We start from the raw sequence: 23902 nt of genomic DNA, 5'->3' as shown, positions 1-23902 counted from the left end.
AGAATGAGGGCACCTGGCTGGCTCAGTCAAAGGAGCATAAGACTCTTGATCTCAGGGTCATGAATTTAAGCCCCATGTTTGGTGTAGAGATTACTTAAAAGGTAAATAAATAAACTTTAAGTTTATTTAATAAACTTATAGTATTTATATTAAATATGGTATATTTAATAAACTTATTAAATAAATAAATAAATAAATAAATAAATAAATAAAGGAGTGCTTAAAGACTAATGGGGTTATGTTAAAACAACCCAGAAGACTTTTGAATCTCCCTGGTAAAATCTGGATTAATTTGAACAGCAAAAATAACGACAGTAATGAATTATAACACAATGAATACACTGTGTTATAATAGTCATGAGTCTACGATGATACTAAAAATAAAAAAGTTAGAGGACAGATGAAAGAGGAGTATCTGCTAATATATGTAAAGGGATGAAAGACAGAGAAAAAAATCACTATTTTATAGCCCCTAATACAAAAATTGATTTAGGTATAGATCATCAATAGACAAGGGATATGCTAAAGAACAGTTTAATCACACAGTCTCAAAGTATCACACCACAGATCACATATTAATTACAAAGGGAAAAAAACGGGACTTTATCATGGCAAGATCTAGCGGTCACCAGCTTAACCAAGTAGACAAGTTTGGCAGCATCAATACTGGACAGCTTGATACCATGGATCCTCTGATGATACAGAGCAAGGTACACACATAATGTTCTTGATGGAATTGTTTGATTTGGATGTAATTGGAAGGAAACAGAAGACTCAGAATGTTAGACATACTGGTCTTGATTCTTCAGGAGATTCAATGGCATGAAAATATAAGGCAGGTAAGGAGAAGAATCTTATATATTGGGAACATAGGAACCAAATGCGAAATGTGAACCTTGAATTGATCCTGGACAAAAAAATGTGGAGATATATCTCCATACACACATATGTGTGTATAGCTATGTATACGTGTATATGTGTGTGTGTGTGTGTGTGTGTATAAACATGTGTGCGACAACAGGGGAAATCTAAATTTAAATGATATACAGAGCGATATAAATTTTGAGTCCTAAATTAAACTCTCAGGTGTAATTGTATAGGAGAATGCCCTTGTTCTTAAGAAATACCTGCTGTACTATTAAGGTGAAGAGTCATGATGTCTGCAGCCTACATTAAAATGGTTTTGCAAATGGGAAGTATATGTGTGCATGTGTGTGTATGTGTGTGAGAAAGAACACACATGTAGATATGACCAGTTGGTAAATCTCAGTGAAGGATACACAGGTATACATTTTAGTGGTTTTTACAGGGTTTTTAATTTTTCAAAATAAAAATTTTACTAATAGTTCACCCTCCACATGAAAAGAAAAAAAAATGAGTATGTTGATCTTGTGTTTCTGGCTATATTATGTCTGAACTCAGTTTGATATTTTTATAAATACATAATTTTTTAAAATTTAGATTACTACAATTCCAATGGAAACCCCAACTCTACTTTTTCAAATTCAGATATTCACCTCTGTTCGATGAACCATTAGCCAGTTTCCATCGGATGTCTGCTTGTGGAATTCCAGGTATGGATCTGACTTTCCAAATAGATCCTACGTTTAAAAAAAGTCAATTATTCTCCTCTGAAACCATGTGAAACCACACTTGTATATATTACATATTAGCAATACCTGAAGTCTTACTCCATAGTATAGATATATACAGTACAGTACAGTAGTAAATACAAATCCCATCACCTTCCTCACAAACTTACAAACTTGCTGATACCTACAAGGAGAACTATTAAGGCCTTTGTGATAAGTGCTCATAATACTATGTATCACACCTTCACTTCTCAAAAAAACATGAGAACATGGCTTTAAAATACAGTGAACAATAGAACCCATGATCAATAAAATATGTTTTGGGCTTGTTTTCATTATTAACAGTATTCATCCACATAGCACTGAATAGTTTTATATAAATGACATCCCAAACATTAGTCATACTGACTCCATGAGGGACAGAGCAGTTATCAGCAATAAAATGGATTCAGAGAGGTTAAATGACTTTGGCAAGACCACACATCTAATGAATCCATGGATCTGAGTCTTGACTTTATATCTTATCCTTCTATGTCCAATACTTTTCCACCAATTCCACACATTTCTTTACACACACAAGGGAGTAGAGGTAAATATGTGAAGTGCATAACAGAATTATTTCAAGGGTATAAGTACATCTTTTTCCTCTGTAATTTATCGCAGCACCCCAGTATAATGCTGAACCACACTGAGTGCTCAAAAATACCCTATCACCATCCTCAACACAAACACACACATATATGCACACACACACAAATACACACACACATATACAGAGATAAAATTCTGGAATAATGATCAAATCACTTCCAGAGGTCAAACTCAAGTAGTGAGATTATAAACTATTTTGTCTTCTCATTTTTGTTTGCCTTTATTTTGAAATTTTCATACTCCTTAGAATATACTACTTATTATTTGTCAAAGTGAGAGGAAACCTATTATTTCCACAGTAATATATGCAGCTATGTACCTGAATTGAAGATTTTTTGAGTCCTAAATTAAACTCAGTATTAAATTAAGAACTAAGATAATGTTATCTCTCTCCTCAGCTGTTCAGTGTTAAGCAAGTAATATATTTGGTACAGTCAAAAATATAAACATGGTGTGGGGGGGGATGGTGGGAAGCACCTGGGTGGCTCAGTTGGTTAAGCATCTGACTTTGGCCCAAATCATGATCTCAGGGTCCTGGGAGGGAGCCCCATGTCAGGCTCCCCACTCAGTGGGAGTCTGCTTCTCCCTCTCCCTCTGCCCCTCCTCCTTTTCATGCTCTCTCTCTCAAATAAACAAATAAAATATTTTTAAAAATATATAAACACACGGGTGCCTGGCGGGCTTAGTCAGAAGAGCATGTGACTCTTGATATTGGGTCATGAGTTTGAGCCCCAATTGGATGTAGAGATTACTTAGGTAAGTAAATTTTTTTAAAATATAGATATAGATACAAACACAAAGGCTACACAGAACTTTAAAAAAATTTTTTTTAAGATTTTATTTATTTATTTGAGAGAGAGAGAGAGCACAAAAGGAGAGGGAGAAGCAGACTCCCGGCTGAGCAGAGAGCCCAACTTGGGGCTCGATCCCAGAATGCTGAGATCACGACCTAAGCCGAAGGCAGACCCTTAACTGATGGAGCCACCCAACCACCCCAGAACTTTTAAAATTTAACTTTATCTAAGAAGAATCTTAAGAATCAATGTAATAAACCTCTCTATAAACCATTTTATAAAACTAATGGCAGCACTTTACACAGAGAAGTTAACTTTCTAAAAACACCTAATGTACCCTGTCTGAACTATCTTAGAAATAAATCTATGAGGGGCGCCTGGGTGGCACAGCGGTTGGGCGTCTGCCTTCGGCTCAGGGCGTGATCCCGGCGTTACGGGATCGAGCCCCACATCAGGCTCCTCCACTGTGAGCCTGCTTCTTCCTCTCCCACTCCCCCTGCTTGTGTTCCCTCTCTCACTGGCTGTCTCTATCTCTGTCAAATAAATAAATAAAATCTTTAAAAAAAAAAAAAAGAAAGAAATCTATGAGAAAGGCAGAATATCAGTAATTACCATTTTGAAGGTCAGACAACAAACCTTTGAAAGTTCATTAAGATGCCAGTAGCAGAACTAAAGTAAGAATTAAAAGTTCCTGACTCAGGGCTCCAGAACATGTTAAGTGAAAAAAGCAAGGTGGAGAAAAGTGTACATATGCATATCTAGAGAATATATATATGTATGTCTGAAAGCGTATGTATGGGGGCACGTGGGTGGCTCAGTCAGTTAATCAACAGACTCTCACTTTCAGCTCAGGTCATGATGTCAGGGTTGTGAGACAGAGCCCCAAGTCGGGCTCCCCATTGAGCGGAGCCTGCCTAAGATTCTCTCTCTGCATCCACCCTGCACACTCCCCGCCCCCACTCGCACGTGCACGCACGCACACACATGTGCTCTCACCTTCTCTCGCTCACTTAAAAAAAAAACCCCAAAAAAACCCCTGTATGTATGTAGTATGCTACAGTTACCCAAGGGCTGTGGGTGGAGAACATAAATACGAATACATACATATCTATCTATATAAATATATCAATATACACACACATATACATATGTGTATTACACAGAGACATACAAATACATACACACACACACATACACACACACGAACCTTAGTTTTTTTTTTTAGGAAATGGAAAAATTAAACCGTAAAATATAAATTTTATTTTTTTCATAAAATATAAATTTTAAAACTTTATTACCTACAGGGAGAAAGGAAGAAAAAAGAGTGGAAAGGGAAAGAGGCTAAATTTCTTGAATATATCTTGTTTTATAGATTTGGCTTTGGAACATATAAATCTTTTACATAATTATAAAACAGTTAAATTTTTAAAAATTGAGAACAATCCCTAAATATCAAAAGTAAAATTCAAATGCGTCATTGTAATAGAATCATAACTAAAAGATTTCTTTAAAACACAAGAATTTAAATATAGAACCCAAGTAGAATATATAACCCAAAAGACAAAATGAATTTCAAAGAGGGATGCCTAGCTAGCTCAGTCAGCAGAGCATGTGACTCTCGATCTCAGGGTAGTGAGTTCAAGTCCCACGCTAGGTGTAGAGATTACATAAATGAATAAATACAGCTAAAGAAAAAAAAAAGAATTTCCAAGAAAGCTCCATCTGTTTTCAGTAAAAATATTGTTAATTATAATATGGATATTTTTATTCTGAAAGTATTAGATATTATAAAAGACAAAACAGATAAGAAATTACATTAACATCCCTAAGAACCGAGATTTTCAGCATAACAGAAGGGAGGTATAAATATAGAATTAAAGAAGTAAGGCCCTGAAATTCTATACCTGAACTGGAAATAGTTGTATCAGTTATGATTTAGTTTTTCTTTAAAAAAAAACCAAAACAGTCTTTCCTCTAATTGTCCACTCAAAAGCCTTAGAAACAGAAAGTGGCAGTAATCGACAATAAGCACCCCTAGCACCAGACTGGTCTCTAAATAACAATTTCCACTAAAATACAATCAGGCTCTTTTTAATCTGGCAGGCTGGGGCAGAAATTAGATAAAATAAGCCTGGAACATCTTGTAATGCCACAGAGCAAGAAAGCTATCCAAAGACTCCTGGAGATACACCAACTGATTTCAGGAACAAACTTAAAGAGGTTCCCACAGGCCAAAGTTAAGATAATTTAAGTAACAGTAAGAGTTCACTGATAAAAAGTTCATAGCAATACTAGAAATAAAAAACAACAAACAAAAACAAAAACAAAAAACCCCTCATTGTCACATTTAGTGGATAATAGGGAACCAACTTATTCTGTGAAATGGTATATATGAAGGAAAAAAATCAAACATTTTCATTTGCTTCCTGTACAATCATACCTCAGAATACATAAATATGTAATGTGGGTAGGAATACTTTGCTTTATAGAAGTATCCTCATTAATAAATGAAGAAGCAATGATAGCGTGAGAATCTCACTATTTAACAGACTCTTAATAAAATAACATATCTAGGTAGTATAATTATCATCCATGTTCACTGACGTCCCAAAAAGACAGAACTCAACAATGTGAGCCTCTGATGGAATCACATGCCACCACCTACGAAACTGCTAACCAACAATAAAATACCATCAGATCAGTCCTCTAGATTAAGTTACCAGCTTATAGAAATCAGGAAATAAAGGTGGAGAGAGGAACATGTTAAAAGACACCACAAATATTTAATCAGCTATATGCAGTGTTACAACTTCTATAGGATAAAGTCCATTTCTTTATTGAATAAGTTCCCTGATGGACAGGTGGATGGATGGGATGAAGGGAAAAATGAGAGGGAATAAAGGAGAGAGGGAGGAAGTAAGTAGAAAAAAAGGGGGGAATTTATGGATTAAAAAAGACTTGAAACATACCAACCAATTACACTGTTAAAAGAATCTTTAGAGATACTCCAAAATATTTACAGATGAAATGACATGATGTCTGGGAGGAGAGAAGGTAGATAAGGGTGAAGATGAAGCATAAAATTGGACATGAGTTATAAGTGTTGAAGATGGATGATAGGGACATGCAGGGGTTTTTAAAGACTATTCTATTTTTGTATGTTTTAATTTTTCCAAAATAAAAATAGTCCCCGGCTACTAATCTGTTTGCAAATTGAATTGTAGGTAAATGTAAATGATAAGAAAAATATTGATCGGTTTATGTGATTAAGTACAAAAATCATTCAAAGAATTATTCTAATTCATGCTATATACTAAGTCGTGTTATTACGTACTGCACTCATTCTTCATTAAAAATAAACATTGACTTCTGAAGGCAAAGAGGAAAATCCAACAGAGCATGGAATTTCTGCTTCTTTGCTTAAGGTAATCCAACAACACTCTCTCAAATGCCTTTTACGATAACATTAATGCTCTTAATAACTCCTCTTTCATGCCAGACAAGACTTTGGATAACATCTAGAGGAAAGAGGTAAAAGAAAATGGCTTCCACACGGAAAAGCAGAATCTGGAAGTAACTAGATACTCTAAGTGATGCTCAGACGATAGAGCTCATAATACTAATTGCATTATTATTTTTTTCAAAAAGGAATCAATGTGAGGCAAAACATGATATCCTTGTGGAAATGTACATCAACTACCCACCTTATTGTCGAGTTTTCTTGCCTCCATTTCAAACAAGACCACTCTGTTATCCTTTATTTCTTCAGCTGAAATCTATGAGGAGATAAGGTAAGTAAAAGACAATATGTTTCAGGGGTTCCGATAAACTCAGAAGTACAGATTTATTCTGTTATCTGCTAATAGGTACAGTCTGTACTAATATAAGTGAATTTTTAAATCTTTGATAAGAAAACAGTTCCATTCAGAAAAATTGATCGTTATTTCTTTTATGTGTATAAAATAAATATTTTCCCAAAATATGCCATATCTATATTATGCAACTTACTTTTTAAATGTCGTTGCCCAAACTGGATCTTCCCCATTCCAGTGAAAAATCAAAGCCCTGGAAGACTGCATGACCCTACCTAAAGTGTGAGTAAATCATACCTAAAGAACACTTTAAGTTGACCTATCAGATCAACATTTTTCATCCAATGTCACTGAAAAAATTATTCTACTTAAAAACAAATTACAGGGGCGCCTGGATGGCACAGCGGTTAAGCGTCTGCCTTCGGTTCAGGGCGTGATCCCGGAGTTCTGGGATCGAGCCCCACATCAGGCTCTTCCACTATGAGCCTGCTTCTTCCTCTCCCACTCCCCCTGCTTGTGTTCCCTCTCTCGCTGGCTGTCTCTATCTCTGTCAAATAAATAAATAAAAAATCTTTAAAAAAATAAAAAAAATAAAAAAAATAAAAACAAATTACAGGCTATCATGATCCCAAGAGCAATAGAGTTAACTACTGTAATGTTCTGTCTCACAGAAGTCAACACCCCAAAGACACTTAACATTCTTATGCCTCAGGAGATTTAAACTAGAGCAAAATAGTTGCTTAGGGAAACACCCTGATGAAGACAATAACCCTCAAACAGGAGGGAGCCAGTCTTTCCTTTCTCAGACAGAGCTAAAGTTAGAAACTATTGCTCGAGGCAGTGATAACCTGGACAGAAACTCTAGAAGATAATTATTTTATCCTATTATTTAAAGATACTTATTTAAAGTGTGGCATTATGTAATTTGAAATCTAAAACGGTATAAAGCTTATATTCATTTGCCTAGGACCAGTAATTAACAATGGAAAAATCTGAGTGGGAGGATGGGCAGGAGAGCGCAAGCACAAAAAAGATGGTTAAGAGTTGAGAGGTTCAGGGATGCCTGGCTGGCTCAGTCGGAAAAGCATGTGACTCTTGATCTCAGGGTCATGAGTTCGGGCCCCACGCTGGGTATAGAGATTACTTAAATGACTAAATAAAAACTTAAAAAAAAAGCTTAGAGGTTCAACGGCATGGCATAATATAAGATCCATTCGTAATGAAATCCATTATGCAGTTTCTGTCCTATTGGGGGAACTATGTTTGCTTTGTAGAGGGTCAAATTAATCCATTCAGATGGTTAAGTCGTTTCTCTCTAACTTGGGAATTTATACTTCCATGGGGAGAGGCAGGCATCACCAAGCTGCACCTGATTCCATGAGCAACTTAAAAGACTCAAAGAAGGAATTCCCACACTTCATTTTTCTCCTCCTTTTTGACCCAACACATTTCCCATTCGTGATCATTATAAGGCAAGTACAGATGAAAGGCAACATTCAGGATCAAATGATAAAGCATGTCCGTAGAGTATTTGTCTGCTATGTACAGTTTCAGCATGTCCTATTATGCTAAATCTTTTCAGCAAAAGATAAATGTCTTATTGTTACCGTAATGCTCCCTTTCCCCGCAGGTCTGCCATTTTTAAGCACCAGTGGTCGAGTTAGCTTCTTACTGGAAACAATCTGTTAAAATTGGAAAGTGATACAAAGAGCTATTTCACTTCAACATGTGAATTTTTAAGCTGAATGATTTCAAAAAGAGTTGAGTATAAAGCTGACTTAAAGTCATTAGTAATGGAAACATTAAGTCTATGCCTTAAAGATTTAGATTTAGAGATTATAAAACACATATACATATTTAAAACCCACTGGAAAAGATTTCCAAGGAGCCAGTCCTGGCAGATACAATCTCCCCAACCACTAGTTTCTTTAGCAATTACTTCTAAGTTTAACTTCTTCCCTGTAATGGAAAAAAAGGGGCAGGTTTCTTCACATACACTAATCACTGAGCTGAAAACCCTGTAGGTAAGAGGTGGGCCTCAGATCACTCAATAAATGGGATTCAACTTTTCAAATGACACATAACTTGAATATATAACCCCCAAAAAATATCATTTTGATTAAAATAATATAGTAGACCTAGGTACTCTCAAATAGATACATCTATCAAATTCATTATAATTTAGCTACAGTATGATTTCTTTTCCAAAAAGCAATATTTGTTTAATTTTCTCTTTGATGCTATTCATCAAAGTTTTAGAACTGATCAGCTTCAGCTTCGTATTGTCCTCGAGACATAGGAAATACCAAGATCCCCAAACAATACACCAAAAATAAACAAATCTAAGCAATAATGTCACCCACTGAAAAACAATGACTCCTCCCTCTTGAGGCCTTCCCAGATCTATTACAAATGGTCATGCTCTCTCTTAATCTTTTTTTTTTTTTGATTGTTTATTTATTTGAGAGAGAGAGTGCACATGTGTGGGGCGAAGCAGAGGGAGTGGGATAAGCAGGCTCCCCCCTGAGCAGTATCTCATGACCCTGAGATCACAACCTGAGCCAAAATTAAGAGTCTTACACTCAACCAACTGAGACACTTAGGCGCCCCATGATTTCTCTTTAGAAGTCAGACCCTGAGATAGAAGCAAAATGGTGAGCCTACAGACACACCTCTACCCTGATCAAATGTCATATAGGAAAGACAGATAATTAAGCACTATGGATGGATGGTGGTCAGTAAGGTAGAAGCAGTAGAGAGTACCAGGGTGAGCACAGGGTGGCGCTCCAAACTACTCAAGGGGGTCAAGGAGGCTTACTGGGGAGGAAGGCTTACACTGACAGACCTAAGGTTGAGGAGAGCAAGCCAGGTACAAGGCCAGTGTTGGGCCACTGAGGATCTAGAGGGACCAGATGTTAGTTAGAACATCAGAGAAGTTGCTGTTACTTTGAAGGCATTTTTGACTTAAACATAAGAACAAAATTGTAGGGCCTCTTGGGTGGCTCAGTTGGTTAAGCCTCTGACTCTTGGTTTAGGCTCAGGTCATGATCTTAGAGTCCTAAGACTGAGCCCCTCCTGGGACTCTGCACTCAGTGCAAAGTTTGCTTGTCCCTCTCCCTCCCCATCTGCCTCTCCCGACACTCTATCTCTCAAATAAATAGGTAAATAAATTCGTTTAAAAAAAAAATTTTAAAAAGAGCAAAATAGTATTGAAATCTGTAAATAGTATACAAAGCAGCTAGAGCAATGGTATTACTTACTGAAATGTCAAATGAAACACCCCTAACTCAAAAGAATTAACGGGCTTTGCCAAAAACACACGGTCCCTGCCCTTATGAAAAACAGGATAAATTCTGTAATGTTCAAACCAAACATACTAATACATGAAACAGGTCTGTAAAGTAATTACATACTTTTCAACTCTAAAAATTAAACTAATGAGCACTTATAAAAACTCCCAATTCTCTGGTTAAAATTTAGACACAATATACTGCAAGAGCTAATTATACTCACTTGTCCAAGGGTACATTCAAATTCTCCTAAGAAGTCATCATCATTCAGCTGGATGGTTTTGTTGTCAATGTCATAAATCCCAAATTTCAATTTCTGAACCACTTCAAAGTAGTAATCAATAATAAATGTCTTGGAAAACGTGGGATTCAAGCAATTCTTAATCCTTTCTGTGCGATCAACCTAGACTCACCCCCAAAACAAAAAGTTTCTTCAGATCAAAGTACACTTATATTTTAGCATCTTTATGTACTACAGGTAACTAAATATAAGCATAACAGATAGCTAAAGGAAGTTTCTATATGTAGGCAAAAAATTCCACAATCAAGGACAAACTTGTTCCAAAAAACTGCATTCACAGATGAGATGTTTTCATTATTTTTAACAGTTTTAACAAGCACTTCACATTATCAAAAGAGCAAATCAGATTGCTTTTCACCTACAGTGTCTAACATTACCTCATACCACTGTTGACCACTCGTATTCAAAAATAACACACATAAAGGGTCCGACTTTGACCCTACATCCATATCCAAAAGATTGTCACAGGAAACATTCAGCTCCACCTTCGTAACGCACTGGGCAGCCATCTCGAGCTGTGAGAAAACCAAGAAAATGAGGAAGCTAATGAAATGGTGTCTTTAAGAAGTACATACATTCCCAAAGAAATAGCTGAATTTTTAGGACAAACTGTCAGAAGGATCCCGGAGTAAACTTGCTAGAATAAGACTGTTAATACGTGCCTCCTGGCAATTCAGATGGCTATTAGCCCGTCCCAGTGATGTTGCTTTGGTCGGATTCTCTTGCTGGGATGAAACTCATTTACCGCATGACAATAAAATGCAGCTTTTAAAATGGCCAATAAGACATATTAATCTTCTTTTCACTTTACTATAAGTTTTACCATTCAGAAAAAGTCCCAATATAATCTTGATCTTTCACATAAAGGTAAATATAGTATTTAGCTGAAAAACAAAATGAGTCAAACTACAACATTTATTTCATTTGTATTTGTTTATTTAACAAGATACTGAGTGAGATATTTTATTTTCAAAGAATTTCGAGGGCTCCTGGCTGGCTCAGTTGGTGGAGCATGAGACTCTTGATCTCAGGTTGTGGGTTCGAGCCCCACATTGGGTGCCGAGATTACTTACAAATAAAATCTTTAAAAAAAGTTTCGTCTACGATTCAAACCTGGGGAGTAAAAGACCCCAAACACCCCCTCCTTTCCCCACGCCATCCCCATACATTTTACAGCAGTGGTTCTCAATCTTGGCTGCTTATTGGAATCACCTGAGGAGTCTTCAAAGTCACTGATGCTGGAGTCCCACACAAAGAGATTTAACTGGTTTGGGGTGCAACCTGGGCCTCAGCTCTTTGGATGATTCTAATGTGTAGACAAACCCAGTCTTCCACAGAGAGCATCTAACAAATAGGCATGGCTCATGTTTCCCCAAGCCTTGCTAAGAAATACCACAGTCAGCCTAACTTTCACACACTCCTCCTCACTCCAACTCCAATTAATATATGAAGATGACTGGGGACAGAGTGAAGTACTTGGGAGCTGGACTTGAGAGTTGCTGATGCGTTGAGGGTGAGCTGCTTTTCTCCCTAAACCCAGGGAAAGAAAGGAACTGCAGGTGTCACCAAGAAGAGGACACAGGCATTGCATTCCTCGGTTGAAAGTCCACTTAGCTGTCTGAGAGTGTAGTGGAGGCTGATGACGGTAGGACAGGTTCTGGAGGTAAGAAGGTAACTCCTCCCCTAGAGCTGCTGGTGACATCCTTAGAATATGGAGTATTTCATGCCCTTGACCTCCACTTTGAGACGAGCTGAAATTCTGGGACAACAGGAATAAATCCACTCGTCATCCTGTTATATTTAAACAGGATATCTATGCTGTACATAATGCATAATCAGGTCTGAAATGATAAGAATTACTTTGAGAAGAGCCCTTTGGCGCTGTCAAAAATAACTCATGTCTCATGGAAAATCTTTAATTACTCTAACAGACTCTCTAAAAATCATAGCAATCCTCAATGTGTGTCAAAAATCAATACCAGCATTTAATATTCCTAAATTAAAGGAGAATGAGAATAATGAGGTAGGTTTCATACTCTTAGTAGCTAGAAATTCCTTCTAAAAGCAGAATTATTTTTTTTTAAAGAATTTATTTATTTATTGGACAGAGATAAGAGACAGCCAGCGAGAGAGGGAACACAAGCAGGGGGAGTGGGAGAGGAAGAAGCAGGCTTATAGCAGAGGAGCCTGATGTGGGGCTCGATCCCATAACGCCGGGATCACGCCCTGAGCTGAAGGCAGATGCTTAACCGCTGTGCTACCCAGGCGCCCCTAAAAGCAGAATTATTTCTTAATAAGAAACAAAATTGACAAATTCCCAATTTGCCTGCTAAATGCCCTACCCAGGTATTTTGTAAAACTAAACCTACTATAAATTCAGATTTCTTTGTTTTGAACCTTACATTGTCAAAATTACTAAGTGCCAAAATATAAAGTGCTGACAATATGTGCCAAAGATATAAAGATCAAGGAGAAATAACTGAAGCAGACAGGAGAATTAACAGTATGAAGAGTGTGGGTGAGACTGACATTCCCTGGGTTTCGAAGGATTCCATTAGGTGAGGAGGGAGACAGCCCAGAGACAGAAAAGAATCAAGACATTAGAAGGCACAGTGAGGACGTCTCATCATCATGTGTCACAGAAGTGAGCATCCACGTTTGGGGAAACCAAGCTGGACAGGAAGAGGGTTAAGTTTGGTGTCCTGAGAGCTGGGCTGAAGGACTCAAGGGGTGGATAAGAAGGTGCTACTGAAAGTTCTCAAACTGGGGATAATAGGATGAAATGGCTTATTTTTAAATGTCACTTGTGGGGGTGCCTGGGTGGCTCAGTTGTTAAGCATTTGCCTTCGACTCAGGGCGTGATCCCAGAGTCCTGGGATCAAGCCCCACATCTGGCTCACTGCTCCACTGGGAGCCTGCTTTTTCCTCTCCTACTCCCCCTGCTTGTGTTTCATCTCTTGTAGGCTGTCTCTCTCTCTGTCAAATAAATAAATAAAATCTTTTTTAAAAAAATGTCACTTGTGTTGGGGCACCTGGGCACCTGGCTCAGTCAGTTAAGTGTCCGACTCTTGATCTCAGCTCAAGTCTTTTTTTTTTTTTTTAAGATTTTATTTATTCATTTGAGACACACACACACACACACACACACAGAGCACAAGCAGGGGAAGAGGCAGAGGGAGAGGGAGAAGCAGACTCCCTGCTGAGCTGGGAGCAGAATGTGGGGACTCGATCCCAGGACCTAGAGATCATGACCTGAGACGAAGGCAGACGCTTAACCATCTGAGCCACCCAGGTGCCCCTCAGCTCAGGTCTTTGCCCCTTCCTCTTCATCGCCCCATATGATAGGCTCTGGAATCAGACAGATGAGTTCTCATCTGGATCTCACACTGACTTAATGTGTGACCTCAGGTGAGAATCTTAACCTCCCAAGAGCCCCTTGATTTCCTCATCTGCAAAATGAAAATAATAACTGTCTCTTTCTCATACAGTTGTTGTGAGGACTAAATGAGTGAATATATTTAAACAGTGCCAAGTACATAGTAAGTGTTTCAAAGTTGTTTATTACTATTATATTATTATTATTTTAAAACTACCTGCCTCCAGGTCTGATCTTCTCCCATGTATCCCATGTTTCTTTCTTTTTTTTACTAGTCTATTCCATGATGATTTCTCTAATTATTCCAACCTACAGCAAGTCCTACATCAAGTCATTTGAATTCCTGCTGCACTAATAGCAACAGATGACCACAGTATAGGAACAAGATCAAATTTGGAGTAAATGTGGAGTAATACTTAGGTTGAATTCTGCACCTGGTGATAGCTGTGTGACCCCAAATAAATTACATTTTTTTAAAGATTTTATTTATTTATTTGACAGAGAGAGAGAGAGAGCACAAGCAGGGGGAGCAGCAGGCAGAGAGAAAGGGAGAAGCAGGCTCTCCACTGAGCAGAGAGCTCAACATGGGGCTCAATCCCAGGACCCTGGGATCATGACCTGAGCCAAAGGCAGATGCTTAACAGACTGAGCCACCCGGAGGCCCCCCAAATAAATTACTTTTTGAGCCTAGATTTCCTCATCAGTGAAAATGGAGATACTCTAAGTAAACTTACAAATTGGGCATGTGCTGGGCATCTTGTTTTTCATATTTAACATAGACTCTATGGAATAAACGTTAGTTGTATAATTTTTTTCTTTTGTGTAAGGTAGTTTAAGTCTTATAAGTTGTATGTCAGCTGTACCCAGGATAATGCAGTACCCCGTGGACAGATTTAGAATGAGTAAGGATTTTTAAAGCTCCTGAAGAACATGTAGAAGTGTCTACCAGCAAGGAAAGCCCTCAAAGTTCCAAGGATGGGGAGAATTCAACAGAAAATGCATCCTATCTATGTGCGAAGTCAGTGTCATAGCAAGGAGACACATGTCAGAGGAGCATTATTTTTTTTCCCTAACAATGCTCATACAAGAGCTACAAAAACATGCCAGACACACCTGATTATTTAGTAAATTGTTGACAGTTACATTACTACATTGCTGTTAGGACACAAATTTCCTCTATTAACTGCATCCCCCCATGAAAATGACTCTGAATGCAGCCTCATTTTTTTCTAGAAACTCATTAGGGCTGAATGACAAATGGAAGAAATTACATAAACAATCAGGTCTGGAACCTTGTTAATAGCAACATTCGCGATGATGCTCTTTTCATTTCCTTTCAGTGTCATCATTCAGCATATAATATACAATTTTAAAAAGGGTAATAGGATATTCTTTTATGATGGAAGAAAATAAAGCAAATGTTTTGAACCCTTTGAGTATGGAAAATAGGAGATTTGGCTGGGATAAGTGACCAGGCAGAGGAATATGTGTGTACAACTAAAGAGTGCTTCTACGTATTTTACTACCCAAAAAGCAGGATGATAGAAAAGACAGAAAGAGCCTCTGGGAGTGGACAATAGCTTCTTACTACACAGATTATTTATTGGAGAATTGTCTGGTTTCTAAAATGCAATTAACACCTGGAAATACTAAACCTATAAACCATTCTTCCAGAAACCCTAATTTTCCTCAATCAACATTATATAACACAGACAGTTCAAAGAAATTAAAAAATAAGACCTAATCATTGAATTTGGGCTGGATGCATGAAATTTAAAGCATATGGTCACGCCTATGCCCTAGATGAAAATTCTTAAGTCTTGTGTGCTTTCTCTTTTCCCATCTTCCCTTAACGGTACTCCTTAGATCTACTCAGTAAAGCAGATTCTGCCTGATACAATTTCAAGTCTCTCTCAACTATGGGGGTGTAGAATCTTCTCTATATCCATGGTCACAACTACTTCAGGTCTTCTGAAGCTCTACCTGCCTACTTAATGGTCTCCAGACGGGCACTCCCATGGCCATTCCCTCTCCATTCATATCATGATTTTATCACTTCTGATTTAAAAAAACAAAAAACGGGTGCCTGGGTGGCTCAGTCAGTTAAGCGTCTGCCTTCCACTCGGGTCACGATCCTGGGGTCTTGATATCAAGCCCCATGTCGGGCTCCCTGATCAACAAGGAGCCTGCTTCTCCCTCTCCCTCTGCCTCCTGCTTCCCCTGCTTGTGCTCTCTCTCTCTGTGTCAAATAAATAAAGAAAATCTTTAAAAGAAAAAGAAAAATAATAAAAGAATGTCTGGGATTTACACAAAATTAATTTGCCAAGCAGGCAGCCTTTCTTAGAGATAAGTGCTAATTTTCCTAAAGCCTCTCGGAAGAGTTTGTTTACCTGGGCTACTGCATAGTTGGTGCATGGGGGAGGGGAGGCCTGAGCCAGTGTCAGTGACTCATTATTTGTCGTAGAACAATTGGGAGGGAGAAGTCAGTGCCCAGCCACCCATGTCTTTAGTAAACTTCACTCTTTAGATACTAAATGAGGAGGCTGGCAACATCACAAAGTTCTCAAAGGTTCTTCTGGTTCTAATACCATGATTCACTAACTGCTATCCATAGTGCATCCTGCATGACCTCCACTGAAAGCGAGCAGGGTAACCTTGGGGCAGCTGGAATGCGGCCCAGCTACATCAGCAGTACACACCCCATGCAGTGTTTCTCAAATTGTGTGGCTCAGAACAGTAAAAGTGTCCCCCTCAACTTCCCTAAAAAAGTGGGGGAAGGGTAATACGGCAGTCAATTTAAAAGCTGCCACCACTTGGAGGTCCCAGGTCCAATCAACAAGTGTTTACATTAAGACGTTATTGTGTACCCATTACCATGCTAAGGACAGTGGAAACATGATACAACCATAGAAGACTTTGGAACTCATTATAATCATATTGGGGAGATCCATTCATTCAATAATTATTTACTGAGTATCTTCTATGTGTTCTGTGTGGGATGGGGGAAGAATGCAAAGCAAAAGCAAAATACCTAGCTATCCACGTATACACGGAAATAGCACAAACAATATAGAAGTGCGTGGTGCAGAGAGGAAGCAATCAAAGTGCCCTCGGAGCTGGAGAAGAAACCTAGAGATTTCTATTTTTACTGAGAATTAAAACTATACTCCAGGGGCGCCTGGGTGGCTCGGTCGTTAAGCATCTGCCTTTGGCTCAGGTCATGATCCCAGGGTCCTGGGATCCAGCCTTGCATTGGGCTCCCTACTCCGTGGGGAGTCTGCTTCTCCCTCTCCCACTCCTCCTGCTTGTGCTCCCTCTCTCGCTGTGTCTCTCTCTGTCAAATAAATAAAATCTTTAAAAAAAAAAAACAAAAATAAATAAAAATAAAAAATAAAACTATACTCCATTTTAAAAGAATTTATATTCATGTTGCCACTTGCTACTGGCTCTTTTTTTCCCCTTAAACTTGAAGATAGAGAGTAGGAGAGGGGAGAATGGAAAGAAAGAGTTAATAAATACAGCTGAATAATTTCTGGTTTTTGCTTTCTACAAAATTTTCAAAATGTTTTCAAATAATACGCTATCTTCTCAACTTTACCAAAAAAAAAAAAAAAAGAGAGAGAGAGAGAGGAAATAAAATAAAAAACAAAAACAAAACCCAAAAACCCCTGGTAAATTGGGCAGGACAAGGAATTCAGTACAATATGGCAAAAGGTCAATACCAGAGCTATGAGGATAATATCTGGTTTGCCCCAGAATACATTAATAATATGCAGCACACTGTTAACTTTCAAAATAACACACAGTGTCTATTAGAAAAATATAATAACAATTTGCCCATTTAAATTACTTGCCCAGATAAACAAGCTAATAAGTAGCAAGGCCAGGACAAGAACCCAGATTTGTTTCCTATCATGCCAGAAGGCACTGAGAGCACTAAAGCCTGTAATTAATCATTACCTAGTATAACAGCAATATTCTCTAATTAATTTCCCTATACCTTTTTAGTTAGTATATCAAACGTAAATAGTCAGCCTGGCACAAATTAATGAATACGATCTTATAAAATTAGAAGATTAATTTTTAGGCTACAACTATGATTACCTTTCTTAAACAAAGATAACCAGAATAAACAGTAGCAGCCAAATAGTGGAAGAACTGGAATGGTTTGTATTTACATCCCAGCAGCTCCTCTTCAAGACAGCCCATTCCACTGTGAATTACTTAAGGCTAAGAAAGCATTTTCTTCTTGCTAGAGTCTCCACATACACAGATCTACATGGTGGGACAAGATCTCAGTGTTTTCTGAAGACAGCAACATTAATTCTCAGGAATATACCACACTTAACATCTAGGGAAAAACTTACATTAAAGGAATGTACAGTAAGCTTGCCCTGTATTTATTAAGAAAGTATGCCCTGGGCGCCTGGGTGGCTCAGTTGATTTAAGCATCTGCCTTCAGCTCAGGTCATGATCCCAGGATCCTGGGAGCCTACTTCTCCCTCTCCCTCTGCCTGCCACTCCCCCTGCTTGGGCTCTCTCACTTTCTCTTTCTGTCAAATAAATAAATAAATAAATAAATAAATAAAATCTGAAAGAAAGAAAGACCCACATTTTTTTTAATCCCTGCAATGGAATACTAGAAATGGGTACAGAGAATTAGCATTAGGCCAAGCATTAAAGCATATAAACAGAGAAAAGGGCCCATTTTCTTTTTAATGTGAAAAAGGGACCAACAGGAAGGATCACTGGACCAGGAGTGGGACAAAATGGAGAGTAGTTCTGCGTCAGTCCTACCACACATGCTCCAAGTGCTGTAAGTGCTCTAGGCCTCAGGTTTTTCACAGGTTCCTTCTAAGAGTTGAGCCAATTAGGGGCGCCTGGATGGCTCAGGCGTTAAGCTTCTGCCTTCAGCTCAGGGCGTGATCCCAGCGGTCTGGGATCAAGCCTCGCATCAGGCTCTTCCACTGGGAGCCTGCTTCTTCCTCTCCTACTCCCCCTGCTTGTGTTCCCTCTCTCCCTGGCTGTCTCTCTCTCTGTTAAATAAATAAATAAAATCTTTTAAAAAAAAAAAAAAGAGTTGAGCCAACCACTTTAAGTAATGCCTAAAGCCTCTTCTAGTTAATGTTCTATGACTAATTTAATTAGACTGAATACGGAACTTGTTTAGGAAGTGGTACTAAAGGAGTAGAAAAATTAAAAAAGTAGAAAATAGCAGAAAATTTATATGAACCAAAAAGAGAAATGGAAGGAAAAGAATAAAATTTTCCAAATTCAGCTTCCATCTCCTACTACCCAAAAAGCTATACCTGAAAAAATATATATTAAGATACTTTCCCACCAGTTAGATACCTTTGCTTGAAATTGTAATTAAATTCTCTATCCCCGGATGACTTCAAAAAGTATTATATATCAACAAACAAAACACCAGGCCCAATCTATTAGGTACATGCAGCCTAATAAGGAAGTGAGTTTTACTACCATCCATGGAATCTCACATTATTAAACTCCCAGCTTGTATCACAGCAGCAAAAGGAACCAGTTTTGGTTGTTTTTTTTTTTTAAAGATTTTATATATTTATTTGACAGAGAGAGAGAGAGAGCAGGCACAAGTAGGCAGAGCAGCAGGCAGAGGGAGAGGAGAAGCAAGCTCCCTGCTGAGCAGGGAGCCTGATGTGGGACTCAGTCCCAGGACCCTGGGATCATGACCTGAGCCGAAGGCAGATGCTTAACCACTGAGCCAGCCAGGCACCCCCAGGAACCAGCTTTTGACCACCATTTTTTTAAATGAATTTCCAGATTCTTGAATAATCCTGAATAAAATTTAGATTGCAATGCTATTGCTGATACCTGAACATTCAGAATTGGGAAAAGATATATTTTTGTATTACTCTTACTTTATTTTTTTAAAGATTTTATTTATTTGTCAGAGAGACAGAGAGAGAGAGCACAAGGAGGGGAAGCGGCAGGCAAAGGGAACGCAGGCTTCCCGCTAAGCAAGAAACCCAATGCAGGGCTCAATCCTAGGACCCTGGGACCATGACCTGAGCCGAAGGCAGACGCTCAACAGACTGAGCCATCCAGGCGTCCCTTACTCTTACTTTAAACACAGAAAGTATGTGTAGTTTTACCCTGTCCTTACTGCTACAAAGTGAGCAATTAACTAAGGCCCCTTCCTTGATTTCTCTAGAAAATTCCTGAGATTATATTGATGTTCTTCTATGATTCATAGCAGGCTAGAGAGTTTACTTCACATGTCTTTCAGGTTAGACTGCTTTATTAATCCCAATGGCTGCTTTACACACATTTTGGAAATGTCACTGATTATATTGTGAAGCCTATCAAATGAACAGTTCATAGTAGATGCACTGCGTGAGGTGTTAATAAAAGTTAGAAGCAGTTGCAACATCTCAATATTGCCTCACTTTAGGAAACATGCATCTTGGCAAAATTAGCTACAAAGTAAGTATCTACAAAGTGAATCATCTTTTACCAAAAATGGCATTGATAAAAATCAGAGCTATGTTCCCTAGCAGAAAATTCCAGGATGCTCAGTTGAAAAACGTTAAAATTCTAAGGGCTCAATAAAGCGGCTGGCAGTTTGGATATATAAAGGCACATCAACCTGCTGAGACTGATGTCCCTCGGTGTTCAGAGCACTTTTAAGACCTCCCCACCTTCTGGAATCTCCTAGATGTTGGGAACTTCTCACTGTCCCTACTATCCAACTATGCCCAACTCTAAAAGCACGCTTTCTAAAACTCGGCTCCCTTCCTTCTCTTCTTAGCTGGGCATGTACAATATTTAATTGGGCAAGCAGGCATTTCACATGTTGTCACTTTGTGCTCCTTTCCAGTTCATGGTGAACAATGACACAAAAAATTCTTTCAGTTTAAAGCTGGAACAACTACAACTACTTCATTCTCAAGATTTAAGTTTGAACATTAAGCAAGGGCGCCTGCCTGGCTCAGTCGGTAGAGCATGTGACTCTTGATCTAGGAGTTGTGAGTTCAAGCCCCACATTAGGTATAGAGATTATCTAAAAATAAAATCTTAAAAAATAATAATAAAATTTTGTACGTTGAGCAAGGACTGTTGAAATGTTTATACATTTCCTGATTTCAAGAATATTCCGTTTATGGTTACTTAGCACATAAATTTCAACTGGTTTTAACTTTCTGGCAACCCCTTTTCTATTTCCCAACTATGAACACTTTAATAATACTATTCATTCACTCAACACATATTTACAGAGTATCTACTCTGTGTCAGGTCCTCTTCTGAGGTGTTGGGAGAACAATGAACAAAACAAATATCCTGCCCTCCTGAGGTTACACTATAAGGAGAAAGACAATAAAAAAAAGATAAGTAAGGGGCGCCTGGGTGGCACAGCGGTTAAGCGTCTGCCTTCGGCTCAGGGCGTGATCCCGGCGTTATGGGATCGAGCCCCACATCAGGCTCCTCCTCTATGAGCCTGCTTCTTCCTCTCCCACTCCCCCTGCTTATGTTCCCTCTTTCGCTGGCTAACTCTATCTCTGTCGAATAAATAAAAATAAAATCTTTAAAAAAAAAAAAAGATAAGTAAAAGGGGAAGGGGGGGCTGCGCCTAGCTGGATCAGTCAGTAGAGCACTGGACTCTTGACCTCAGGGTCATGAGTTCAAGCCCCATGTTAGGTGTGGAACCTACTTTAAAAAAAAGAAAACGTAAATAATCAACCTAATGGAATTATATAAGTGTATGTAACACATGTGTGAGTTAGAAAGTACAACAATCAGGGGCGCGTGGGTGGCTCAGTCAGGTAAGCGTCTGCCTTCGGCTCGGGTCATGATCTCAGGGTCCTGGGATAGAGCCCTGTGTCAAGCTCCCTGCTCAGTAGTGAGTCTGCTTGTCTCCCCTCTACCTCTGTCCCTCCCCCTGCTCGTGCTCTCTCTCTCTCAAATAAATAAAATAAAATAAAAGTACAACAATCAAATAAACATCTGTAAAACCACTGCCTATCTTAGAATCTTTGAATATCTACATTGAGGGCCAGTAAACTTTTTCAGCAAAGGAACGAAGAGTAAATATTGTAGTTTCGGCTGGTCAAGAGGTCACTCATGGGCTCTGTCACAACTACTCAATCTGCCGTGGTAGAATGAAAGTAGCCACAGACTGAACGGGCATAACTGTATTTCAATAAAACTTTATTTATAAAAACAAGCCATGGGCTAGATTTGGCCCACAGGCTCGAGTTTGCTGACCCTTGATCTAGGTCAAAGACTCTGAAGTGTTGGAATCACAGACTCTTAGAACATTGGAATCATAGGCTATTTGACCCAAGGGATCCTACAGTGTTAGTTACAGACTATTTGAATCACAGGATTCTAGAAAGTCACTCTTGAACCTCAGAGTGTTAGAAGTATAGAGCTTCAGTTGTTAGAAGTTAGAATTTTGTAGATGGTCTGGACATTAGTCAAGGTGTTCTAGCCCTTAGTTGACAGTACAGTAGCTACTGGTCACATGAGGCTAACTGAGCATTTAAAATGCAGTGCCTCTGAGATGATTTGAGCATGATTTCAAAGATTGGTATGAAAAAGAAATGTAAGAACTCTCAATAACATTTTAGATGAATCACATATTGAAATGATCATATTTTAAATATACTTGGTTAAATAAAATATATCACTAAAAATGTTTTAAAAAGACAAGTTAGTAAAATATATAGTGTGCTAGGTGTTAGAGTGCTAAAGAAAAAAATTAAGCAGGGAGGGGAGTAAGAAGTATTGAAGGTGGGGTACAATTCTAGATATTTTATAAGCTTATCTTGACAACACAAGCAGGAAATACTTGCTTTGATTTTAGCTTCTTTTTAAATAATCCTGATCCCTAAACAGATGAAAATGTGACCAACAAGTTCCTCTTTACAGTTGCAGATATCTATTTTAACATGTACTACCACCTCAGAGGAATAGTAAACTAAAGCTCAGAAAATTGAAGTAGCCTGATGAAAACGCATATTGCAACCATGCTGTGCTTTGGTAATTTTCACAGGAACCAGACATAATACATCCACTCGGTAAGAGGACATTTCAAAATGATTTGCTAAAATGAATATGTAGCATTTCCTTCTCTTTTTCATGGGAAAACTGTATTAATATGCTACCCATCTAATTTATGTTGGTAAATTTGACCAGTAATGCACTGACTTTAATGTTTTTTTTAAAAATATGATTGCAAAAAAAATGATTGCCCACTGATAATCTGTTATATACTAAAAGAATACAGCTTCTCCAAAAGAATCCCAATATTTTTCCACTAGATTCTTCAAATTTAAGCCAGCATAATCAACTTAAATGTAGTTATCATCATTTTACCAAATGTACTTGTAACGACGGGGGGTTTTGATTATATCAGAAACTTAAGTAATGTAGTTAAATAAAATCTATGATACTTTTAGGTGCTCATTTAAACCTCCTTCTCAGCCAATCTTTCAACAAATCTTCGACCACATATTCTACCTAATTGTTTGTTGGCCTTTAACTGATTAGCAATCCTTATAATATGAATAAGAACACAAAGGAAAAACATTGGTGGGAAGGAAGCTCACCTGTAGGGTAAAGGCAATAGTGGGTACATTAAAGGAATGTCCAAGTCTGGGCTCCTCAAACTTGTTGAGTACCATCGATAGATGGTGTCATTGATCCCTGCTAAAAGATTTACCTCAGAGATTATGCTTTTGATGATCAGTGGTGGCTCATTACAGATCTTTGAAGGTCAAAATGTGTTCAGTCGTATTTCATATCCAACACTAACTTTCTCAAATTTGCTGACAGGCACATTTTCTAGCATAATAAGTCACTGACTAAAAAAAACGTTTGAAAAAGGAAAAAGAACATTCTAAGAATAGTAGGGGAAAAAAGCACAGCAATAGTACCGAGAGAGAAGGAGGACAGGGAATACTATGTCTAACACTATACCAAGAATTGATAGGAGCTCGGATACAGTATGAACTACGTATCTGAACAGATGTTGCAAAGGAAATATTCAGGACTGCAGTGATAGCACTGGAAAGAGTATATTAAAAAAAAATCTGAATATGTGTAAGC

At 38.2% G+C, this 23902-nt stretch overlaps 1 protein-coding gene across 1 annotated transcript in view; it reads right to left on the bottom strand.

Annotated features, from left to right (window-relative positions):
* Positions 1-23902, bottom strand: part of CPNE3 (copine 3) — a 50806-nt gene that overhangs the window by 24861 nt on the left and 2043 nt on the right. The window contains exons 2-6 of the mRNA XM_026495794.4: positions 10818-10955; positions 10363-10542; positions 8457-8531; positions 6742-6813; positions 1518-1601 (exon numbers count right to left, since the gene is read on the bottom strand). Of these exons, the coding sequence (XP_026351579.2) occupies positions 1518-1601; positions 6742-6813; positions 8457-8531; positions 10363-10542; positions 10818-10949 (543 nt within the window). The 5' untranslated portion in view covers positions 10950-10955. The remainder of the gene's footprint in view (positions 1-1517; positions 1602-6741; positions 6814-8456; positions 8532-10362; positions 10543-10817; positions 10956-23902) is intronic.

The sequence above is a fragment of the Ursus arctos genome, unplaced genomic scaffold (genome assembly GCF_023065955.2).
Source record: "Ursus arctos isolate Adak ecotype North America unplaced genomic scaffold, UrsArc2.0 scaffold_6, whole genome shotgun sequence".
NCBI classification, from domain to species: domain Eukaryota; kingdom Metazoa; phylum Chordata; class Mammalia; order Carnivora; family Ursidae; genus Ursus; species Ursus arctos.
The sequence above is the reverse complement of the archived record's forward strand: the minus strand, read 5'-3'. Positions and strand labels throughout refer to the sequence as shown.